An 18291-nucleotide genomic window follows, 5' to 3' on the forward strand; every position below is an offset into this window, starting at 1 on the left:
AGATGGAGACATAGGACTCCACAAAGCAGTTCTCTGACCTCTGTAGGTGCACACTGGTATGTGCACCCTCCCCAGCAACACGTAACAAAATTAACAAGGAACAGAGCTTAAGCTAGAATGATCAGGTGCAAATGACTTCACATGTGGAAACAAGTCCTTCTCTCCCTCCCTCCTCTCTACTTGTGATTTTTCCATGTGAGGAAATCAGGTGGGCAGTATTTCTGACCCCTCAGTTATATTTTTTGCAGTAAGCTTAAATATTAGAATGACAAAGAAAGTGATCCTGAGTCTCTAAGGGTTCTCAGCACAGCTACAATGTATGTCTACAGAGCTATACAATCCCCAAAGTTTCCAAAGTCAAACTGCTTTTCTGGATTAAAGAAGAATACAATGTTTAATCTCCCAAACATAACTATAAACTAAATTAAAACTGTTTGCCTAAAGTGGGGTATACATTTAATCAGCCAAGTTAATCACAGATACTTTCATGGCTTAAAAAAAATACACCAAGAGCTGACAGTGGTATAGGTACATATCACAGAAACCTTACAACCTGAGTTGGATCCTAAGAACCCATATAAAGATGGAATAACTGACTATAAAGCTGTTCTCTGACTTCCACATATGCTCTGCAGCGAGTGACTTCCCCTCCTCATCAAATGTGCAGACTCCCCACCCTGACACCCCACAAAAAATAATCCCCCATATACACACACTGAACTTTATGCACACACGGTAGCCGTGAGAACAAAGGGGTAGTTGTGTGTACAACAAAGAGCTGCATAAGCCACTGAAGGGCACAGCCACTCAAAAAGGTATGTACGTTACTAGTGAAATACACGCACATTCCATGACTTTCCCACTGACTATTTCATGACACTGCTATTGTGAAGAAAGCATGCACCAAGGTCAGACTAGAGATGAGCTTGCAGATGACTGCAGACAATCTCTAGTAAAACTGTAATCATGAAGTAGTAGACTTGTGTTGATTTTTTTAACCATAAACATTCATCAGTAATCAGATTTTCTCTAAAAATTAAAAATAAATTTAATTAGGTTAGAGCTCAGAATCTCATTACCTGGTTTTCTCCTACTTCCTACAACCTCTCTTTTTGTGAAAGAGGATGGCTCAAACTAGTCATGTTCTTGCCTTAGTCTCCAAAGCCCTGGTGTGTGTGTCACTATTTCAGGCATGTGTCACTATTACTGATTTGCCATCTATTTTTTTTGCTGAAACAGAACATAGCTGGCTAGTACATTTACCTGGCAACATCAATATAATGAGCATGAGTTTCTTCTTCAAGTCCCATGGCTGTGTTTCGTAAGTAGGCTTGAAGTGACTCAACAAGAGTCTGCAGAGGAACTCCATCAGTTGTCTGCTCAATGAGACTGTCTAGTTCATGGAGCATACTTTCTAAGGTGCACTCCCCCTTCATTAAACATCTAAGTGCTTCTGGGAATATGATTTGCCGAAAATTTGAATTTAATTCCTACAAAAAAAAGGAATATATATTTTAATGCTTTTGCTAAGTGTTATACATTTCATAACACAGTCCCAGGACTGAAAGCCAAAAAATACAGGGCATGGTGGGGCACAAGCCTGTAATCAAACCTCTCAGGAAGCAGAGCCTAAGGAATTGCTTCAAGTTTGAGGGTTGCCATAAATTTGATAGGAGCCTGTACCACACAGTAAATTCCACACTAAACAAGACTACAAAAAGAGATGCTGTGTCCAAAAAAAAAAAAAAAAAACTAGGCTGGGTATGATAGTACACCTTTAATCCTAGCTCTTGGGACTAGGAGGCAAAGGCAGGAATTAGAGGCCAGCATAGACCACATGGTGAGATCCAGGTACCAACTAGAGCTGCAAAATAAGACCCTATCTTTAAAAAAAAGCAAAAGAAAGAAAACACACACACACACATAACAACCACCACCACCACCACCACAACAAAAACCTAACCTACACAAAGCCACACTCTAATCCTTAGATTTTTATTATTTGATGTGTATGAGTATTTTGCTTCAGGTGTGTCTATGTGGTGGCAGGCTTGGGCCATATCGCTCTGGCTACACCACTCTGACTCCCTGAAGATCATACGCATGTACACACACCACACACCAGTTAATTTTAAAATGTCTTGGCTACCTCAAAGGCAGGGCACTCCTAAACTTTTCCCCCTGCCCTATTGGAGGCCCAATAGGCCAGTGGCCACTTACCCAAATTCTTACATGGTTTGTTGGCTTTATCTCATGTCCCAACACTTCATGGCAATCTTTCTTCCTCCCAAAATGCATCCTGGCTCACGCAACTCTAAGGGTCCTGCCCCATCTCTCTTTGCCCAACCATTAGCCACTGGCATTTTTACTGATTGATCAAAAACCAATTAGAGACAAGGACCTTTAGTGTTTAGACACACAGATTCCCAATTGAATCAAAACAGTAAAACCAATCTCAACAGGAAGAAGCCATGGAGAATGGATAGCTCAATTCCTTGGATTCAGGTGTCTGGTTATGGTTATTTTACCAATTATAGATAGGTTGTCATTTTAAGGGCCAATTTGGAAATGGTCATAATTTTGAACAGAGAGGAAACAGATGGGATAGATTACTAAATTCTATTCTTGAACAAAACATTGTGTAGCCATAATGTGACATTGGTATAGATCTATTGATACAAAATTTGAAATTAATAGTTACTCTTAAGAGATACATTGTGCCTATGCAACTCATTCAAAAATACAAGGTTTTGACCCAGTCCTTCTAATAGCTGCTATTGCAAACTGTTTAAGATGATTAAGTAACACAAGTTAAGGGCCAGATAGTAAACTCATGATTAGGTTAGATTCTAATTTAATTATAATAAAATGTTTTTCAATTTACTCAAATAGAAATGGCTAAGAGTAGCTAAGGTTTAACAGTTCAAATATACTTTTCATAGTCTTAAAAAACATCAGAAATCCACAAACTATAACATTTTATGTGCTTTCATTATCAAAGGTCATTTGACAAGATATGTGTGCTCCTGACAGTTTCCAATTCTCATTCAAAGAAAAATTGAGCATCTTCACCTCTAGGCGAGGTTGTCTATCATAGCAAGGTAGCCACAAGGCAAAAATTGCCCTATCCATCTACAGACAAAAAATACTGTTCATGAAAGGACACATAATGCAGAAGAGTTGACAGTTTAGTTCTGCCAAGAAAGAACAAACTAGTCCTTCACAGTTCCTGCTCCATTTCAAAGTCTACCAGATGGTTCTGGGCCAGAAGGCTAAAGACAGATGCTGCAATGTTATAAGGAATAGGGGCTGTCCAGGTAGTCAGCCGTCTGTCTCTACAACCATTTTAGAAGCTATGTTTAGTGCTTCCTAAATACTCGGGTAATATTTAGTTTGTTTTTGGATTTCTGATGAGGTTGAAGTCTAGTTATAGTCTCATAAACAAACTTAGGTTGTTTAGCATTGAGAGATATGATATCGAGTTGAAAACATGGTTTTCAAATGGTGTTACAGGCTAAAATCAAAACATAATTCAGATATAGAATCAAACTCTTTAAACTAGAAATGATGGCAGAGTACTTTATGTAACTGACAAATATGATGGACTAGGTGTCATTTCTATATCCTACTCTGATTTACATAATTGTTATGGTCATACTCAATTTATGTCTGAGAAGAGTTTTGTTTTTTTTTCCCCCCTAATTTGATAACAGAATTAAGAACCAATTAGAGATTGGTTCTAATGCTTTGATTCAATCAATCTGTATGTCCAAACACTAAAGGTCCTTGTCCCCAATTAGTTTATGATCAATTAATAAAGATATCAGAGGCCAATGGCTAGGTAAAGAGATGGGGTGGGACCCTTAGAGTTGCTCAGGCTAGGACTCAGCAGGGAAGAAAAAGATCACCTTGAAGCCGTGGGATGCAGATGGACGTAGAAGTCACAAGAAATAAGGCCAATAAGCCATGTAATAATTCGGGGCCACTGGCCACTTCCCTAATTGGACCTGAGGTAGCAAGAAAAGGTTTAGGAGTGCCCAGCCTTTGAGGTAGCCAAGATGTTTCAAAATTTGTGTGTGTGTGTGTGTGTGTGTGTGTGTTTCTTTCCCAGATCAAAAGATAGCTCTCCCTCGGCATGTACAATCTGCAGGGAGCGGAAGTGTAGCCTAAACTCACCTCTACACCCTATATGCTGGTGCTTGAGGAGATAATGAGCCTTCTCCCTGTGAGTGCTGGGAATTAAACCAGGCCCTTTGCAACAAGTGCTCATAACAAGTAAGCCAACTCTCTAGCCCATGATCCTTATTTTAAATGACTGCTTAAGCAACAATCAACAGTCAAATTAATTACAAACTTCATACCAATCCCTGCTTTGTGCACACACACATGTAACCACTGCACCATTATAAATAACTGCTTAAGTAACACTGAACAGTCAAACTGCTCTTTGAATTAAGAACCTAAGCAAAACTGCTCAATATCTAACCCTCAACTTATAAAACTTGGGGCAAAAAGTGGGGACCCCCACTGCCTGATAATCTGTTTTGTTGCTGGTTTGTTTGAAGGCTGGGTCTCACAGCTGAGGATGACCTTGAACTTTCTGATCTTCCTGACTCTACTGTCTGAATACCAGGATTACAGGCATGTGATACTTTACTACTCTGGGTTATGTGTCTCTCAGGATCAAACTCAGGGTGTCATGCATGCTAAGCAAGTACTCTACCAACTGAACTATATTCAGTGTTCACCTGCAGAGATGTATATACTCCATTGGCTAAATGAACAGCCTCAGATGCTTCTACTGGGTTGGGAATATCTAAGTCCTGTGGTACCAGGTGGCACTGCTTCAGTAACTGCACCAAGCAGGTGACATTTCCACTCATACTACACAGTTCCTCTAGGAACCAGGCTCCATCTCTGGATGTCAGATCAACCAGCTGCTCTCCAGCACTTGAAGCTGCACCTTCCATCATAAGGTTGCGCCTATGTGGACAATGAAAATAAATTTGATTGAGTGCACATAGACTAGAGAAGACTTCAAATCTCAAAGAAAGTGACTAACACTGGCCAAAATTAATAGTGTTTTAAATCTGGGATTTAAAAAAAAAACACATGAAGACAATAAGATATCTAGTATGAAGCACACTAGCTCACCTTGTAAGAGTACAAAGGGCAGAAATAATGACACTTGCTAGACTCAGAGATCCTTCTTCTCCATTCTCATGAAGAAACACTTTAATGCAACGCTCAATTTCTTTCAACTGATCTTCACAAACTGGCACAGTGACAGCTTCTTGTTTCAAGCGTTCCACTTGTCTAATAAGTCTGCTGTTTATATCTGCTGCATATCGCTGAAGGGTCATTTCAGTGGCAGTAATGAACTGACACACTGTTGGAGGTGGCTGAGGAGCATACTGCATTTCATATCTAAAACAATAAAGCAGGTGCTTGCTTATATTAATATATTCATACATATAAATAACATTCACACTGTAAAATGAGAAAATTGCATTCTATTCTCAAAAAATAAAAATCATTAATTACATTTCAGAAAAGTCTCAAGAACATAAACTATTTCATAAGACAGCTTATTGAGTGATGTAATGACTTATAACTTCCTTAAATCCTACCATGTGAACATTTTCATCTACTAATTAGGAGAAACAGTGTCTTGCAAGATAAACCCTGAATGAGCTCACATTAATATCCTCTTTCTCCCTCTGCAGTACTGCAGGAATGGAGTCTATAGCATTGCAAATTCCATACATATAACAACACTGGATCACACCCAAGCTCTGAGTAGTTTGAGCCAGTCTGCCTACTGGGACGAGGCTGGCTTCAAACTTGGAATAAACATCCTTGTACACACTAAGATATCTGAGGGTGATAGTACAATTCAGTAATCTTGACTAGTTGGAAAGGGGACATAGGACAGACTTTCTCAAAAGCATTAAAAAAAAAAGGAATTTCATTCAAATTTCATCTATTAATCTTTTTTCAGAAAAAAAAAATACAAAATGCAACTGTGCTGGTTCATTTTGTCAACTTGACACAAACCTCAACATATATGGGAAGAAAGAAGAATTTTAGCTGAGAAAATGCCTCCACAGATTGCCTGCCTATAAACAGGTCTGGAAGGTATTCTCATGATAAATGATTAATGTGGGAGAGGACAGCCCATGGGCAGGTGAAGGAGTTGTATGAAAAAGCATGCTGAGAAAGCAAGGGAGGAAGACTACTTACTGCATCAGTTCCTGTCTCCAGGCTTCCTGCCTTGAGTTCTTCCCCTCACTTTTCATGCTGGACTATACATGGTAAGACAGAAAATGAACCACTTCCTCCCCAAGTTGCTTTGGTCATGGTCTTTATCACAGCAACAGAAAGAAGCTCTAAGACAGCAACTTACAACACACCCCTGCTTCCTTCGGTGTGAAATGAAGAGAATAAGATGCCTTTGACTTACTTCCTGTAGAGCTCTTGGCAGCGCTCTACTGTGGTGTTGCAGATGAGCTCTTCCATCCACGCCTTCCACTGTTCAATTCGATGCTTCTGAAATATGGCTTTTGGATACTGCAGAGCCACAGTTGCATAGTGATGCAGCTGTTCCAGACAGCCACGGAGCACAGAACGCCTCTGCTGCAACAGAGCGCCAACTTCCCCCTCTAGCTGCTCACACTGGCTGATGAGGTGTGCTTGGCCAGCATTCTGTAGAAAAGCTGTTGCTGGTACATAGCTTGGGGGACCTTGTAGTAAAAACAGTCACAATGAAACCATTTCAAGTCAGTAGTCATTGAAAGCAGACTCAATTTTAAGACTCAAAAGTTAGACTCCCACCCCCTCAAACATACAATGACAGAATCCACATGCTCACATACCAAGGTCCATTTGTGTGCTTATCTCTTGAAGCAAACTTGCAAGCTGAGTTGCTTCTAAGTTGTTGAATGCAGCCTGATAATGTGTTATCCATTGTTCAAACTCATTCAGCTTTACCTGGATTGCTTCCTGAACAGCTCTTTGCTGGGTCTGTAGTTGAGTATGCTCAGAATACCTAATCAGGAAACCAAAGCCAAAGGTCATTTGCAGCTTTCTTCTATCTAGTAAAGGCTTGACATTGTAAATATTTAGACTAGTTAGCTCCTTTTGAATTAAGAGCACTGTTCAAATATCTCCTTGTTCTGGTTTGTTCCAACCCTGCAATTTCCTTAAATGCTCACATTTTAAATAAGCACTAACACATGCTGAGTCTGAGATTTCTTGAAGAAAAATTACTGGATCTTTATAGACTAAAAGCCTCTAGCAACGGTAGTCACACATATTCAACAACTGGTTACCTGCTGGGTACTGTATTAGTTTAAAAAGTTTATTTACTTATTACTTTCATGTCTGAGTATGACTACATGAAGTTTATGTACAGGAGCCCAGGGAAGGGAGAAGAGGACTGGAGAACCTGAAACTGGATTTCTAGATGGGACATGTGGGTGTTGGGAACTGACCCGGGTCCTCAGCAAGATCAGCAGTGCTGTTAACTGCTAAGCCATCTCTCTGGTTCCTGTATGCTTTATTTTTAAACTCAAGAAAGCAGATAACTGCCACTGCACAAATGAATAAGACTCATCACACACAAGCAGAGAAAAAACCAAACCCTAGGTTTTCTAAATCTAAGTTTTCTAATCACTCACTATATATACAGTTCCACCCAATAATTTGTCACAGAATTAACTACAATAAAGTAAAAAATGTAAGTAAACAGCCGAGCATCTGCACTTTGAAATCATGGCCATTAAAAGAATTCATACCAAGTTGCTGAAAATTCTAATTCAAGCTGACAGTGTACAAAATTTCTCTCTAACAGCAATGTTGAGAAGTACAAATCAATTATTTTCAACCTGTGTTGTAGAGTGCGAGATGGATGGTCCACTCCTTCAGCTCCTTCTAGAAATTCTATTTCTTCCAGCAGTTTACCCTGTAGTTTTTCAACATCTGTCAGCTGCTCCTGCAGGCTTAGGTATTCATCTAAGCTGCTGTCCAGCTTGGGAAGCACAACTAGCATCTCATCCCGGTTCTTAAACCAGTTTACCTGGAAGAGGGTTATGATCAGGAACAGTAAATACGAGCACATCTGGTGTCCTGCTTTACCTAAAATCCCAACTAAGAAATTGGTTTGCTGCACTACCCTTGATAATCAACACATTCACATTTATCTTGCCATTCAGTAAACAGATTCACAGGCCACAGAAAATAGTCTGAGATCTCTGATTACTGAAAGGGAGAAAAGGCTATTCAGTTATTACATTAGATACTTAAAATGTTCACTGGTGTAACTCCAAGGAGTGTGAATGTGTCTGTGTGGGAGGACAGTCTAACAGAGATGACAAGAATTCCTCACACCCAGAAAAGCCCTAACATACTCAACCCTTAGGTACATCTGCTCTGTTAAAAAGCCAACAGTGAGTGACATTAACATCTTTGGGCTTCACCTTAATCTCAGCGACTCTGGAAGAAAAGAGGCTGCGGGTAATCTCACGTTCCATCTCTCGCTTACTCTGCTTGCTCTCAGCCTGCTGGCCACCTCCACCATAGACAGCACCTGCAAATCCAGCCTCACCACCAGCTGTCCAGTCCACCAGAGGGTCATACACAAAAGCCTCCAAGAGTGTCAGCAGAGTCTCTCGGCCTCGCCGCATGATGTGGAGAACCTATTTTTAGAAGTATTTTCAGTAAAGTCAGCACAAGTTTTCATATGAAAATGTTTTATGACTTCCTCCCATGGATTTTGCTCATTAAACAGTTACACTACAGGACAAAAGAGGAAAGGCATACCTGCTCACAGGAAAGCCTAAAAACACCTTCTACTCCAGTTACACCCAGTGCTGTTTCAATGTTTTGTGTCATTCGAAAAGGCACTTTCTCAGGAACTCTAAGGCTTTTACCTTGAAAAGACAAATCATTTTATTTTTGCCCTTAAAACAAAAATAACCTGACCTTCAAATAAATGTAGAAGCCCACTTCATCTTACCTTTTTCAAAGCAAACATTGTAATCTATGTGAACTACTTCTCCAGTTGTCATATCTATAAGGACGTTATCCAGATGTCTGTCTCCAAGGCCAATTATGTAGCCAACCATAGACATAACAGCGGTGGATCTTGCATAGGACTAAGGAGAAGGAAGCAGGTAAACATCGTGGGCCAGCACTAGATGGTCTGAGGTCAATACAACACTATAATCCTACTCCTTTGTTCTAAAATAAACCAATAATCACAAAGCACTCCTTTAAGACTGCTGCACATAGCCACCCAGGATAGCCATGTAATGTAAGAAGCATTTAACACTGAGATCTAAGGAATATCATGAATGCTTGGGAGAGGGTTTGCTGTTGCTAAAAACTTAGTTCAATTTTTAATTATATGTCTATATGTGTGGACATGTGCACACCATTAAAAAAGGTATTGAATCCCCCAGGGCCAGATTAACAGGCAAATGTGAACCCCCAGATGTGGGTGATGGAACCAAACTTGGGTCCTCTGAAAGATCAGTACATACATTCTCTTAGACTCTAAGCCCCATCACCAGCCTCAGGAATAATGTGGGTAGTTTATGTTGTTTTTTTGTTTTGTTTTGTTTTCTCCTAGTCAGGTTGATCTGGAACTATGTAGACCAGGCTGGCCTTTAAAGATATCTGCCTTCCTCTGCCTCCTCAGTGCTAAGGTCTACGCCCAGACCAGATGGCTAGGTTTAAAAAAAAAAAAATAACTTCAGCTCTTTTCATATTGACTTTTTAATTCCATCCATCATCCCCAACATCCTTCCCTTATAATCACTGCCACACTTTTATAACATACAAGTACAGGAATCGACTACAAAGTCTGGAAGGAGGGAAAGACTAGAAAGACTGACAAAGAGAATCTGAACAAAACCAGGGTAATACTTGTGACACCTAACCCCACCCACATGCTGCATACCTGTGTGACTCTCCACCATTCATCAGGAGTGGTGCAAGATGACCAGAGTTCTTTGGCCAGAAGGTTTGGGGGTGTCGCCTCCATTAACTCCTCCAACACTGCCTTCACCACATGGAGGGGCCAATCCCTCCTTGACACATCCAGACTAAGGCCAACTGTTTTCAAAGCAGGACCAATTTTACTATAGTAAAGTTCACTAGGACGAGGTACAATGCTGGGATTCTGAGGAGTTTGGTAGGAATCTTGGGCCTAAAAATTTATTTTAAAAGAAAAGATTAGTTTTACTTAAGGAAAGACAAAAATTGAGTATTTTTAGAAACTGATTTTTCATAGCATCCTCCACCTAACTGGCTACATTTTATATTTAAAAACAAAACAAAATACTGACTATATTACATGCTTTCTTGCGATTGAGTTTGTTTAAAGATTGGACTCGTCCTATGTTTTCTTGAGGTTCAACTTAAAAATCCAATCTATATTTTTTACAATGAAATTCACTTTTAAAGGCATAATCCACTACTGCATATTTTCATTTTTCACTGAGGATTTACTCAGTACGAAATAAACATGTTCCACAAAGTTAGGACAGCTCTTCAAGTTTTAGTCTTCAATGGACTATAGACCTATGCTTGCTTTTGAAACTTAGCTTCCTAGGCTGAAGATACAGGAAGGCTTAGCATTCTTGGGGCCATGGAATTAGATTCTCAAGCACCACAAAAATACATAAAAATGAAGACAAAAGTATGATTCTTTTCAAGCTCCACCAGCTTTTAGTAACTGCCTGCACAATATCCTTGGCTAGATCTGGGCCTCCTACTCAGTTCTGCTATTTCACCTATGAATTTCACAGGAGTTGACTAAATAAATTTCAAATTAAAATTCTTATTCTGAATTAAATTTTAAAATTCACAGGTAGGTACAAAAAAGGATACCGTAGTTATCAAGTAAGTCAAAATTCTTATTTAAATATTGAATATTAAATCTGGGTTTCAAAGCATTTTATTATTTACAAATTTAACTCAAAAGCTCTTAAGAGCATTTAAGATGTGAAATATCAAATTTCTGAGCAATTAGCAACTACCTATGTTTTAAAACTACTTTTCAAGAAAGTTTTCCTCACCACCACTAACTAAGGGCATCAACTCTTTGCCTACGCTAACCCAACACATGCATGTACATATGGTTAACTTGACATAGTCAACACTTGTTCACACATAGCCCAGTAAGAACACAGGTGCACTTGAATTTTATCAAACCTTTTGTGCCTGTAATGCAGCTTCCCGCTGTTGCCATCGTTTGTAAAGACCAAACAATGGTGTGGCTCCATCCACCCACTGGATCAGCCCTGATCTCGTTCCCAGTGGTGTTACAGAATAGTGCCGTGCATGGAAACGAGGTGTTTCCTGCCGATTAATTGTAGCAAACATAGTATTCACAATAGATAAAAACTGCATGATTCTCTCATCTAGATGCAAATCTTCTAGTCCTATGAATGCAAAATCAAAATAACCAGGATGAATGACAAATGCATCTGGGAGTACATTACTTCTTACATTTTCAGTTAGCAATGAACACAGTAAGGCAGACTTAAGACAATAGAAAGTTGAATTTGATGGTATTAGAACTAGTTATTAACACTGAGTTGTACTCAGTCTGCTTATATAATTTCATAAGAAGGTGCAGAGGGAGAAATATTATGACATGCAGCCAACCAATCATTCAAAATCACACAGGACACAAGAAATGCAGACTTTCATCTACAGCAGTCTTATCCTAATGTGCATGCACACACACATGGAGACACATAGATGTACACATGCACATACCATTAATAGTCACACACTTGTATTAAAAATACGACTTAGTTTTAGCTCTACCTTTGAAAAGGTATGGATAGCTCTTCCCATCTGATCCAAGAAAGAGGAGTTTCTTGGGCTTGGTTTTAGTTGGTAAGATGGTGATAGTTCCGCCCACACTGTGAATTGTCACAGTATCTCTGGCTGAGACTTCTCCAGGAAGTGCAATTTCAGTATTAGTCATGGCAGCCAGCCAAGGACTGATCTCATCAAGTCGCAAGATGTAGCTTGCTCGTTTCTGAGCTCTCTGTTGCAAACTCAGCATTATCTATGTTCACAAGGTAAAAAAAAAAAAAAAAGTCTGCATTCTGGTATAGCATTTTTCTTTTCACTGTACTTGGCATAAAGGTAAACCCAAACACCACCAAATATATACCTGCTGCTCTAGTCTCTATGTTTGATTTGATGCTAGAGGACCACCCTTGAAGTAGGGAGTGCTATGCTAATGTTATATGTGATTACTTTGTTAAAACACCACCCTCTTGTTTGCCAAATAAAACAAGAGAATCAAGAGGAGTCATGGGAAATATTCCCACAGACGGTCTCTATAAAGCTGTGGGCTGTGTCTCAGCAAATCAATCAGTTTTGCCATAGTACAGCAGCAAATACAGCCTTGGGACACCACCTGCAAAGTTACTGATACCAGGTTATAAGAAAAAAAAAAATACAGCTTTATCATGAATTTATAAGAGGCACAAAACTAAATAGCACAGCAGATAACACTGTACCAGACAATATTTTAACAGAAGTAACAGTTTAAAGATGACCACTTGAAACGGGGCGGGGGGGGGAGAGACACGGACCCACCATGAGAACCATTGTTATAACCACAGGGAGCAATGAATGTATCATGCACAGATCTATCCCCAGGGAACAAAGAATCAAGCAAAGCTCTATCCCTGATTATAGCTAATGTATAACTGGATTAACAAACTGATGTCTAAACTTTCAAGGCAATTTTCAGTAAGTTGTTTATAAAATTAAACAAACTGAAAAATCTCCCCTTAACCAAGGGATAGTAACAAATAAGCTAGCATGTTCGTGTAAAGACAGTCAAACATGGAGCAGAAATGGAAGAGTGCTCACCTAACATACAAGGCCCCTTAGGTTTGACAGCCAATGTTATCAACATGCAACAACAAACCACAACTTTTAAAAAAAAAAAATTTCCATTTTATGTACATCGGTGTTTTGCCTGCCTGTATGTCTCTGTAAGAATTGTTACACACCCTGGAACTAGAATTATAGACAGTTATGAGCTGTCATGTGGGTGACAGCAATTAAGCCCAGGTCCTTTAGAAGAGCAACCAGGGCTCTTAACCAATGAGCCATCTCTCCAGCCTAAACTATAATCTTAAAAACTTTTCTCAATGGTTTATTCCATACACATCTCTTCCAGGTTTTTAGCTAATAAAAAAAGTAAGAAACTGGTCTTGAACCACAAAAAACTGGCCCTACTCAGTAAGCTGAGTGAGCTGGATAATTTGTATTAATTTTCTTATCTAGTATTTCAGAATTCTTTTCTTTTCTTCTTTATTTCTTTTTCCTTCCCAGACAGAGTTCTTTGTGTCACCTCTAGATATTCTAGAACCCACTTTGTAGACCAAGCTGGCCTTGAACTCAAAGATCTGTCTGCCTCCTCTTCCCAAGTGCTGGGATTAAAGGTATGGGCAACCACCATGCCCAATGAGTTAGCAGCTTTCAATTACTAATGCTGTATGCACTTTTGTTCCTACATCTGTTTAGATTTGTGTTTTCTTATTTTCATGGTAGTAAACCCCAACAGGAATTTAAAAAAAAGAAAGAAAGAAAGAAAGAAAGAAAGAAAGAAAGAAAGAAAGAAAGAAAGAAAGAAAACCCAGCTAAAAATCCCAAGTGTCAGAGAAAAGAGAAAAACAAGAAAAAGTATCATACTAAGATGCGCTGACTGATGATACCATTGCTATGAAAGAAAAAGACCACAGAGAAAAAAGAATTAAGGAGAACAAGACAAAGAGTCTCAAATATCTGAATCCACAAATTATTCCAATCAGCAAATTACATTACTATATTGATGACAAAATAGGTCAATATTAATCATCTTTATTACTCAGGGAGCTTCAGACTTCAGAGAGCATCAGACTTCAGAGAGCATCAGATTTTTAGAATATCAGCATTAGTCTTACTGTAAATCACTAATTTAAAAATATGAGTATAACTCCAAAAGTTCTAGATTTTTGGAGCATTTCAAATTTGTGATGCTGAGCCTGAGAACTATTAGAAATGACTACTTGTCCCCTTAAAAACTATAGGCAAAAGCTTAAAATTCTGTATTTCCTATGAGAATACAAAACAGCAGCTAAAGCTAATGCTTTACAGGATAAGCGTAGTGTTTGCCATCCTCCCTGCCTTCCAGTCCCCAGATTCTCAAAATACGTAAAATACTTTCCTCCACTTTCTTGACCAATAAATAAAAACAAGATAACTTTAGTTGGCTTGTAAAACTTTCATCTTGTATTCCAAAGTCAGTATGCTGTTTTAGGTTTGTGTCTCATGGGAAACTTGCCATGTTAGCAGCACTTTTACAACTACTCTGTACCTCTTTAAATGGAATCCAGCTGCTTCCAGGCTTGGCAGGGTTTGATGGAGTCTTTAGTTTTTCAAGAGCATTGTCAATGGCATCACCATAGTTATCCTGAAACCACTTTTCATGAGGCGTCTCTGCAGGGGCAGCGGTGATACTCCGCACATGCTCCAAAGCAAACACGATGGGCTTCATCAGTGCTGTGTGCTTCTCTCGCATGATGGCAATTTTCTCTTCTCTGACCAAAGAAATTTTCATTCAAAAATTTATTTATTAAAAGTTTTATATAAACATAAGAATTTAAATGTATAAATTGTTGAGTAAACAATATCAAAAAACAAGTAAAATACTGACAAATAACTTATTACCTAATGCTGTTTGAAAAAAAAAAATCAATAAATAAGAGAGACTGCTTTGTCTTTCAATTGTGTTAATGAAAAAGATCTCAGCCCTAATCTTAATCATAACCAAAAAAAAAAAAAAAAAACCCAAAGTGGACCATGGATCAACTAGCCTCATGTACACAGCAGGAAGAGGGTGGAAGTGAAGGAACTTCTACGTTAAATAAGGTGGAAGATGAGGCCCAACACCCAAGGTTGTCCTCTGACCTCTTTGGAAAGGCCATGGTGTACATACCATGTATCATATATACAAACATGCAATTAAATGTTGACAAAGATAGGAGAAAACCAGAATCCTCGTGCATCAAAAATAGGAACATAAAATGGTGCAATCTTTGTGGGAAAGATTCCTTGGCTTAACAAGATAATCACACATTACTCAGCCAATTACCAAGTAACATACAGAATAATCCAAGGACTCAGTCAATCACTGCACATTAATGTTCAAAGAAACATTGTTCACACAGCTGAAAACAAACCCAAGTCTGTAAGAGCTGAATCAAAGAGTAAAATCTGGTTTAAGAGGACTGACACAATGGCTCAGCTAAGGTAAGGGCATTTGCTGATTAACCAAAAGTTATCAGGCTTATCCAGAGACCTATACAGTAAAAGAAAAAACCCAACTGTACAAGTTTTCCTCTGATCTGTATATGCACAGCATACACACTTATATAAATGATAAAAATTTCCTAATCTGGAGCATCTATACAATGCAGTACTGTTTATGGAAAGAAACAAGATGCATGCTATAGCAAGGTAAACCTTGAAAACCCAGGGCTAAATGAAAAAGTTACAAAAGAATATGATTCCACAAATATGGGACACCTAAAGCAGGATAGTTCATAAAGCAAGAGCAAGAAATAAGAACTAGAGGTAATGAGGGGCAAACAGAGTTTATTACTAAGTACAGAGCCTATCTGAGATTAGAAATTATTCTAGCAGAGGGTAGTGGTAATGAAGGCATAGTACTGTAAACACTCAACTGTACAGTTAAAAATGTTTAAGACTATGAACTTTGATGTGCTGATTAACACATTAACAAGAAAAAAGTAGGGAGAGCACTGGAAAGATGGTTCAGTAGTTAAGAGCTCTTACATAGGATCCAGATTCTGTTCCCAGCACCCACATGGCAGCTCACAACTATCCTTAACTCCAGTTCCAGGAGATCCAATGCTCTCTCCTGACTTCCATGGGCATCAGGTATACATGTGGTACACATACATACACCGGCAAGCAAACACTCACACACATAAAACAAGTAAATCTAAAAGACAAAAAGCAGGAGCCTCATCTTTCCAGCAAAGGAGTGAAGACATACTTGCGCAAGGTGTTGTTGTTCTGGACTCTCTTCACCTCATCCTCCAGCTGCTGAATTCGTCTCAGGACGTACATATGCTGCTGTAACAAAACTCCCAGCCAGAGCTCATCCCAGAGTACAGTGACCCTACGTAGCTCCGCCACGAGCATCTGGACCTGCAGACACAAAACATCCACATGGCTCACAAGGCAGCATCCAATTGATACAGAAGCAGTGCTCACTTCTCAAAAATTCAACAGCAGCACTATCAATATAGATTAGTGAGACCAATTTCAATTATTTGTAAAGCTTTGGCTCTCTGATATGATTCTCCTAAGAGATATTAGCTTTAAGACTGAGAGGTAGGGGTCACAGTGAATACTACCTTATAACAAACAAATCAGTTTTCTTGTACCTGTAAAACCATTGTTGGGTTAGCAGAGGAGAGTTTATCTACAATTTTGCTGTAGCAATCCTGCATCATGGCCTGGTCTTCATTTAAACCACTTTTAGGTTCATCTTTGTTGCTATCCTGAGAAGCAGGGGGACTTCCTCCTTCACATTCAGAAACCAGCAGTTCTTCTCCTTGAATATTTCCGAGTAATGTTGGAATTGCAGAGGAGTATTTATTTCCTACAATGGGATACAACAGGAATACATGTACACACTGGGTATGGAATACAAGAATACTCTACTTCACAGTGCTATGCATAAAGCTTAAGATTATGGTGTCCTGCACTTTTATAAGGTGTGCTTTTCATGTATGTTTATAAGTACTGTAAACTATTGGAGGAAAGGTGGGGGAATATGGTAAGCAAACAAGCAGCCTCCCTAGAGTGTGTAGAGCATTCTCTAATGTTTACCTTAAACAGTTCTATGCTAAGCTCCTGAGGTATGGTAAGGAGTAATAACATGCAAAACACATAGACACATAGTAGCTACTTCAGTAAGTCAGAGCCATTACCAATAAAAAATTTAACAAGAACACATCACCCAGAAAGATACTTAAAAATTACTGGTATATAATTTAAATATTTTAGCTGGGCAAAGGAGCTTTTAACCACAGCATTCTGTGAGTGCAAAGCCAGCCTGTCCTACATAGTGAGTACCAGGCCACTGAGGGTGATAGAGTGAGACTCTGTTCCAAACAAATATATTTTAATGTTGCATACCTGAAGCCTGGGATTCACTGCTAAGTGATATGGTTCCCACTATTGCAGGATACAGTATGAGGTGTGGGGAATCTTGGGCCACGCGGCAAAGGAGGTTACAAATACTCTGGCGAACATACACTTCAGGGTGGTTTAAGCGTGAGAAAAGCTGTGGAATAATTCCTTTAGGAGAAGAAAAGAAAGACTGAGACCTATGAATTTTAGAAATGCAAAAGGATAAAACCTGATTATATCAGTATCAGTACAGATCTTAAAGGCACCAATGTTCTCCCTGTGGTAACAAAGGTCCATATATGAAATCATTCTTGATTTGCAAGTCTGTTTAGAAAAGAACTGTAATCATAGTCCAGAGGAATTAAAGCAGTGAATGTTCAGCATATGCCTCAAAGAAGGCAGATAAAATAACTGTGACAAAGGGTTATACTAAGTCCTCCACTCTACTTTTTTTTTTTTTTTTTTTTTTTTTGGTATTTCAAGACAGGGTTTCTCTGTGTAGCCCTGGCTGTCCTGGAACTCACTCTGTAGACCAGGCTGGCCTTGAACTCAGAAATCCACCTGCCTCTGCCTCCCAAGTGCTGGGATTAAAGGCGTGCGCCGCCGCCACCACCACTACTCTATTTTCACCACCCTTTCTAAAACTGATTTTTGATAATGAAAAGTCTCTGCCTTCTAGCCTCTCGGTTCTCTTACAAGGTAGAAAGGAAGAGAGGTTTTCATGAAACACCAAACAGTTCAGGTTGTCCTATGAACCAGTATTGCTGTTCTCTACATTTTCAAATACAGAACATAGAGAAAGTATTCCTATCCCAATAAGAAACATATTTACTAAACAGGGCATTTGATTTAGGCCATTACCTCTCCATGGAGCAGTAGGGGTTGTCTCCAAGCCATGTTCCAAATACTGCCGGAGCTCACCAGCATGCTTCACTAGCAACCTGAGCAGTCGCAGGGTGGCCATCACAATCACATCATCAGTGCTCTGCTCTGCTCTGTGACTTAAATGGAGCCTGGGGTCATCTTCATCTAACAGAACCTAAATGA

General features: G+C 39.2%; 1 protein-coding gene across 3 annotated transcripts in view; it reads right to left on the minus strand.

The window, feature by feature from the left end:
- Positions 1 to 18291, minus strand: part of Smg1 (SMG1 nonsense mediated mRNA decay associated PI3K related kinase) — a 100420-nt gene that overhangs the window by 12829 nt on the left and 69300 nt on the right. For all 3 annotated transcript variants that reach the window (XM_076941543.1, XM_034505599.2, XM_076941546.1), the window contains 17 exons: positions 18106 to 18283; positions 17251 to 17412; positions 16494 to 16711; positions 16100 to 16254; positions 14396 to 14618; positions 11839 to 12085; positions 11218 to 11447; positions 9962 to 10210; positions 9017 to 9155; positions 8821 to 8930; positions 8478 to 8696; positions 7887 to 8077; positions 6876 to 7048; positions 6464 to 6743; positions 5155 to 5427; positions 4749 to 4983; positions 1264 to 1490 (listed from right to left, as the gene is read on the minus strand). In XM_076941543.1, coding sequence (XP_076797658.1) covers positions 1264 to 1490; positions 4749 to 4983; positions 5155 to 5427; positions 6464 to 6743; positions 6876 to 7048; positions 7887 to 8077; positions 8478 to 8696; positions 8821 to 8930; positions 9017 to 9155; positions 9962 to 10210; positions 11218 to 11447; positions 11839 to 12085; positions 14396 to 14618; positions 16100 to 16254; positions 16494 to 16711; positions 17251 to 17412; positions 18106 to 18283 — 3509 coding nt within the window. The remainder of the gene's footprint in view (positions 1 to 1263; positions 1491 to 4748; positions 4984 to 5154; positions 5428 to 6463; positions 6744 to 6875; positions 7049 to 7886; positions 8078 to 8477; positions 8697 to 8820; positions 8931 to 9016; positions 9156 to 9961; positions 10211 to 11217; positions 11448 to 11838; positions 12086 to 14395; positions 14619 to 16099; positions 16255 to 16493; positions 16712 to 17250; positions 17413 to 18105; positions 18284 to 18291) is intronic.

The sequence above is a fragment of the Arvicanthis niloticus genome, chromosome 1 (assembly GCF_011762505.2).
Source record: "Arvicanthis niloticus isolate mArvNil1 chromosome 1, mArvNil1.pat.X, whole genome shotgun sequence".
Classification (NCBI taxonomy): domain Eukaryota; kingdom Metazoa; phylum Chordata; class Mammalia; order Rodentia; family Muridae; genus Arvicanthis; species Arvicanthis niloticus.